Source organism: Danio aesculapii, chromosome 5 (genome assembly GCF_903798145.1).
Source record: "Danio aesculapii chromosome 5, fDanAes4.1, whole genome shotgun sequence".
Lineage (NCBI taxonomy): Eukaryota > Metazoa > Chordata > Actinopteri > Cypriniformes > Danionidae > Danio > Danio aesculapii.
Window position 1 is genome coordinate 42531977 of NC_079439.1, and position 7298 is coordinate 42539274.

At 38.4% G+C, this 7298-nt stretch overlaps 1 protein-coding gene across 1 annotated transcript in view; it reads left to right on the top strand.

Moving 5' to 3' along the window:
• epg5 (ectopic P-granules autophagy protein 5 homolog (C. elegans)) overlaps positions 1-7088 on the top strand; it is a 49976-nt gene extending 42888 nt beyond the window's left edge. The window contains exons 40-44 of the mRNA XM_056458248.1: positions 790-1032; positions 1233-1452; positions 2910-3125; positions 3277-3391; positions 6271-7088. Of these exons, the coding sequence (XP_056314223.1) occupies positions 790-1032; positions 1233-1452; positions 2910-3125; positions 3277-3391; positions 6271-6453 (977 nt within the window). The 3' untranslated portion in view covers positions 6454-7088. The remainder of the gene's footprint in view (positions 1-789; positions 1033-1232; positions 1453-2909; positions 3126-3276; positions 3392-6270) is intronic.
• Positions 7089-7298: the final 210 nt, after the last annotated feature.

Genomic DNA, 7298 nt, shown 5'->3' on the forward strand with positions numbered 1-7298 from the left:
TTCCTTTTCTTAGCTGACAGAAGTGACACCTGGTGTGGTCTTCTGCTGCTGTAGCCCATCCGTCTCAAGGTTCGAGTGTTGTGCATCCAGAGATGCTCTTCTGCATACCTCGGTTGTAACGAGTGGTTATTTGAGTGACTGTTGCATTTCATAGCTTGAACCAGTCTGGCCATTCTCCTCTAACCTCTAGCATCAACAAGGCATTTGCACGCCCAGAACTGCTGCTGGATATTTTCTTTTTATCGAGCCATTCTGTGTAAACCCTAGAGATGGTTGTGCTTGACAATCCTAGTAGACCAGCAGTTTCTGAAATACTCAGACCAGCCCATCTAGCACCAACAACCATTGTTATGCTCGCTTTGAACTGCAGCAGATTGTCTTGACCATGTCTTCATGGCTAAATGCATTGTGTTGCTGCCATGTTATTGGCTGATAAGAAATTTGCGTTAAGCAGTTGGATAGGTGTACCTAATAAAGTGGCCGTTGAGTGTATTTTAAACTGTAGTTTATTCTTGCGATGGCAAACATAGTCACATAATCCATCAGAATACATTTCACATTATTATCATTTTTTACCAAGCTGCTTTGACAATTCAAAAGAACAGATATCATCAACTGCCATTTAATGGTATATGATACACTTGCAGCTAAGGGGTTAAACTCATTAAATGTTTTTAAATGCTCCTCAGCTAATTCACATGTTATTTCAGAACAGAATTAACAAGGCTGTACTTATATCTCTGTTTATTTTGACTGAACCATTCCTAATGTGTTTCCTCCCTCTGTTAGAGACGGACCTCCAGCAGCGACACATGGCCACCTGCAGTCTGTTTGCAGAGATGCTGACTCTGCTGAATGAAGCCGGCATCTCCACAGCAGAGGGACTGGGCAATAAACTGCACTGCTGGGTGGAGAAGCGGGCTCGAGGGCCTCTGCTTCTGCCTCTGCTAACGGCTGCGTGCAGATGCCTGGCTTCAGTGCGTCACATGACACGCACCACCGAGGCCTGTATTCTCTCCTACTTCACTGACGGTAATAATAGCTCATACGGGTTCTGGGTTTAGTCAGAGGTTTTAAATGGTCTGTCTGTGTAAGCCTTTAGGAATTATTCCTCTCCCTAATCACAATGTTAGAACTGTGAATGCTAACATAGGGCCTGGATCAAAACAGTTGCATGATTACAATATGTGCAGTGAGTTTTGGTGTCTGATAGAGCTGTGTGTTCCTTTCAGGAGGATGTGTGGATCAGTACTCTGGATGGGGGCCCATCCTAGTGTCTCTTCAGGTTCCCGAACTGACTGTTGAGGACTTCATTCAGGAAAGCCTTAGTCTGGGCAGCTTCCTCACGCTGTACGTCTACATCCTCCAGAGGCTGAACCTGGAGCAAACCCTCCTCAATGAGAAGAAAACCTTAATGCTGCTCAATACGTGGATCAGTCAGGTCTTCCCCAGGTAAAATATGCTTTATCATATACAGCGGGATGGTATTCCTTCACATGTTTAAATTAAAAACCTGAAGACTGCAATGTTACTCATTCACAATTTTTTGCTTCAGTTCTGAATGAATCAGCTGTTTTAAACAAGTCACTGGCATGAATGATATAGTGAATCATTCCTACTGACGATTTTAGTGTTATTTTTATCAAACAACGTCACATTTATCGGTAGCTATGTTTCCATCCAAATCTGGAATATCGCATATAAGTGACACGAATAAAGCAGCGTTTCCATCCAACGAGTCAAAGAGAACAAAATCGTCACTTCCTGATTAACTGCTGCCAAATATCAGCAGTAAAAATGTAGTTTATTGAGGAGGGAGAAGCTGTGTGAATCTTTTCTTTATTTAATAATTGACTTGCGTCTCAGAAGACAATGCCGACACGCAATGAACACGTGCTGATGTTTGAAGGCGTGAGATGTGGAGCACAGATGCTCTTGATTATTCTGGAGGTAATTAATAATATACTAATACTGAAATGGTTCAGGTGCTTTAGAATAACCAAAACAACATTTCAGATGTTTTACAATGTGCTCAGCCTGCTGGTTTATTCATTCAATGGTTTCCGCTACATTTATTCTTCCATGGCGGGCCGCCACGTCAAGATTTATCCCGCCACGGCTACATTACAGCTTCTCATTTAAAACATATGATTTTTTAATAGCGGGTTATAATCGCACCAAAATGTATTAAAAAGGTAAGTGAATTATAACAGCGCAAACTTTTCTGTAACCGTAGTAGTGCTGTGCATCATTTGTTTAACCCTTAAAGGTTAAGTGCTAACTGACTGACTGGCTGACTGTGAAAGGTGCGTGATGCGTGAGTCCAGCAAACACGACGTACAGCCGTTTTACTTTATTTCAGGACGCATTAATACCGGAGGCATTCATAAATATTCCTAGCAAATCTAATAAATGCTGGAGACATACTCGTTACATAAACGCACTAAATCGCACTTCAGCAGCGTTTATTTGAGAGCACAAGAAGATCTGCGCGCTCTTAAAGCGGCTTGTATTTGAGGGGGCGTGCAAGAAGCTCGTAGGCTATTACATAAATGCAATCTCGACTTCTAATACTGCGCTCACGACATTTGTCATTGAAATAACGCCACAGGTAGTTGGTAGATCTGTAAAAAAGGCCTGCCGCCACAGCTGGAAAAAATCCAAGAGGAAACACTGCATTCACACACATTTATCATCACATGATCTCTTATCACAAAATCACATGACCTTTTTAACACACATACTGGAATTTGTTTGGTAAAAGTGTTTCCATTGGTGTTTATGCGCATCTTTTGTTGAATAAAAAGTTTATCCTACTCAATTATGAACTTTTTCAATTGTGAACACAACCAGGTTTAGCTCTGAGATCTATACTGTGCTGAAAGTGTGTCTGTCGTGTGTTCCCACAGTGGTCCAGCTGATGAGGCCAAGCTGTTTTTATGGTGGCATAAATTCTTGGAGCTTCTGCAAATTCAAGTGGACCAAGAGGATGCCTGCTCACTGGACATTCTCATTCTCACCTTAATGGCGTTTCAGAACCGTCTCGTTCAACTCGGAGAGGAAAGACTGAACTCCGGCATCTTGGGAGCCATTGGCCTCGGGAGGAAATCACCACTTTCTAACAGGTGAGAAAAGTTTGACAGGTGGAAAACTGCTTCATTTTGGTTTTGGATCCAGGTAGCAAGTAAAAGATGACAGCTAGTCTCAGTTCAAATGCATGACAGGTGAATTGTGTGAAAAGTGTGCCTCACAGTGTCTGCTCTTGTGTTGTTTGAGGTTTCGGGTTGTGGCGCGCAGCATGTCAGCCTTTCTGCTGGTTCAGGTGCCCTCAGAGAATCAGTTGCGTCTTCATCCCGGGACAGAGCTGCAGCTCTCAGCTAAAGCCCAGCAGGTGAGACATTCACAAACCGCTTTAGACCAAAAACTAAGGCCCAATTCCAATTCTACCCCTTAGCCCTTCCCCTTACCCCTACCCCTCGTTTTGCGCGTTCCCATGAAGGGGTAGGGGTGTCCCAATTCTCTTTAGCTTGAAAGCGTAGGGCTAAGGGGAAGGTGTAGATAGCCCTTCGAACAGAGATTTTTCAAGACCACATTTGAAACCAAGGGGTAAGAAAATTTCCCAGAATACACCTGCCACAACAGCAGGATTGCTGCACCTGGAAGTAAGGAGATGCACAAATTAGTATTTTTTTTTGTCATTATTATGAATTTCTACAACAAACAAGCACATGTTTTAATATATTCATTACTGCGTTTGTGTTTTATGGTCATGCTTAAAAAAAACATTAAAATAAAACCACAAAATTTCGCAATCTATAATCCACAATAATAATAATAATAACAGTCCCATAACATTCTGACACTCGATGACACTCCAATACCCTGTCCCAAAAGTGACAGGGAATGAGCTTTTTACAGTGTCTGCTGTAATGTTAGTGTTGTTTTTCTTGTGTTTACATAGATGAATATGGCCACAGTGTAAATGCACAGTACAGTTACGATATTATTGCCACATTATATCATCATTATGATAACATGATATCATATCAGTGATTTCCTGAAGATAAATATCAAAACTAACACAACTGGAATAACTACAGCAGTCACGATCGTCTGATCTCATATGAAGCAAGAGAGTGTGATGACGTGTGCTGGTGTTGTAGTGCTGTCACATTTCTTAGGGGTCAATTTTTAAGCCCTTCTCCTTCACACTCGGTTTTAAGGGCCAAGGGGAAGGGGATAGAGTACAAAAATAGAATTGGGATTGGGCCTAAATCAATTTATTGTGTATATAGTGCAACATAATATAAAACGTTCTGACGCAGTATAGAAACATATGTTTCCTGATGACTTCTCTCTTTTGTAGATTATAATATTGAGATTTCCTCAAAGTAGATTTATTGTAAAATAGTTTGCAAAGCAAAAAATGTTGATTGTTTAATGTGGCTAAATGCAGTTAATCCACATATTTAACTTTTTTTTTTCAAATTTATCTATCTTTACTATTACCATTTAAATTAGATTAGAAATTAGAGTTACTGCTTGATGATAATCAGAGAGGGCAAAAGTACACCTTTACTCAAGTAGAAGTACAGATACTCATGTTTAAAATGACTAAATGGTAAAAATTGAAGTACTGACCACACATTTGTACCCAAGTAAAAGTAAAGAAGTACACCCTCAAAATTATACTTAAGAAAAAGTATTCATTACTACTTCCTGTTTGAGTTTGACACTGGCAACTAGACCTCACAGTAAATCAATACATTTATACAAAATAACATTCATTTCTGATTTTGATGTAAAAATTGCTGATTTTCAGCAAAAAGTAGCCAAGCAACATCACACACACTGCAATATTGCAAAACAACACTGCTCAAAAATCTGTGAATCACCCGAACACAACCTCGCAGCGTTCCGCATGTAGTTTTGCTGCTTTTAGATCAACAACAGCAACTGTCATTAATGTCCACTCTAGAAAAAATTGAGGCCTATATCTTTACAAATAATAAACGTCTTCAATTAACACTTAATTTTGTCCAAAACATTTGCTTTTAATTGCTATAATAAATACTTGATATGTTTTACTATTTTGGGCATTCAGCTAAAGCTGCTTCATCTTCAAAACTAAAATCAAAATATTACATGTGTTCAGTCTTTCTGAGTATTGTGGATATTTTCTTTCATGGATCTAGTCATTAATGCTGTTCATACATTTATTCTATGCAACAACATAAACAGGCGCAATAACAGCCTCAAACTTTTTGCATGTGATTAATTTCTGATGCTTTTCATTATAATTTTATTCATAAATCACCCAGTGTGAATAATTTTGATGGAAAATATTTGTTCTACTCATTTAAATGAAGACAACAGTAAAACAGTATAAATTCTGTATTAGGAAACAGGAACTCATTGAAAATAAAAAGAAATAAATCTCAATGCATACAGCATTTATAATGATTTAACTTGTTTAGTTCTAGATATTGACAAAAAAGCATATGATGCTAAAAATAAATTGTGGTATTAGATTGAAAGATCAGAGAAACCTGTATAGTAAATCATGGTTGGAAGTGGACAAAAGACAGACATTTGAACAGGGATGTGGCTAATTTACTTGCGGTCCGATCAACTCAACGCTGCTGAGTAGTACCTGGTGTAAGCCGGGCAGCTTCAGTCATTTTACATGGCCGACTTCCTCTATCTCTTCCTCTTTAGTCATTCTTGCCTTTCTTGTGGTAAGCTTCATAAACTAGCCTGTGTACATGTGTGATCAACATGGGTTAAAAGAGCAGCACATTTGCATGCAGGTGCAATGAAAAAATAGATTTACTCAATCAAAAAGGCATTCAATGAAAGCAAAGACAAAACAATAATATAGACCGTGACACCAAACATGAAAACAAAAGTAACGAGTCTTGTTTAAAAATGTAAGGAGTAGAAAGTACAGATATTTGTGTAAATATGTAAGGAGTAAAAGTAAAAAGTTGTCAGAAAAAAATAGTGAAGTACCGATACCAGAAAAATCGACTTAAGTACCGTAACGAAGTATTTGTACATCGTTACTTCCCATCTCTAATGATAATAGAACAACAAATCATGATTACAGAAGGAACCAGGGTGTTGAAGGGGAATATATGAAGGTAATACAAAGTTTTAGATTTATGTTGTTCAATGGGAAATGTCATTTCTACAGATTAGAATTTATTTATTTAATTGTTTTGTATTTTTATGAATATTTATTGTTGATTGTTTGCTCTCTGTCTTCAGGCCTTGTCTGCACTGGAGACGATGGCCAGTAATAAGCAGTATTCAGAGCTGCATGTGTCTGTGAACCAGGCCTGTCAGTTCATCAAGTACCCGAATCACTGTCTGCGAGACGCCAACACTCTTCTCACTCTGCTGGTCAATGCACTCTACACTGACCTTCATTACCTGGACATCATCCGTTAGCCAGAAGCTCACTATAAGAGTCCAGTCAGTCGTCCCGCTGCTGTGAAGACCTGGGAGATTCCTGAAGGACAGCTCTGACTGCAGATAACACGATTATGGAGACCTCTTGAGGAGCAATGCAGTTAGATTTAAGCTTTCGTTTTCTGGAAGAAGACAGATTAGGGAGGTACGTGTTAAAATCATGGTTTTAGAGACTGGGGCAGTGATCTTTTTTTCTTTCTTTTTTAATTCAAAACCAGTCCAGTTTTCTCTGATGAAGCATTTATGTGCTTTAAGACCTTATAATTGTTGTGGGAAGAAATATCAGAGCAGAATTTACACAGTTGAGGGTCTCATAATAATATTGTGGTCATTTACATCATTTATTTTGGAGAGGTGAGGATTTTATAATGCACATATGAGGATGTTTTAGAGCTTGATGCTGGATATAACGGCTGATGATAATCCACCGAATCACAATCGCTCTTGAGTGGTGTTTACACCTTAAAAGAGATTCTGCTCAACTTGCACTACACTACAAAAAATGCTTTTCTTACTTTGTGTTTTTGTTTTGTTTCTAGCCCAAATATCTCAAATAAATTGGGTGACACTTTATAATGACTACACACTATGAATCATCTATTAAGCATCAGCAAATAGTGAATTCATTATTTAAGATTAACTCTACATTAATAGACGTTAGTAAGCAGTTCATAACTGCAGATACAAATGCTCTATTGCTGACTTATAACTACATTTATAATGTGCTTAATAATTGTACTTTAGTACAATAATTATTATTTTTTCATTAGTAATTGGGTTTTGCATTATTTATAAACCAGTTATTTAAGCTTAGTTGGTGCTGT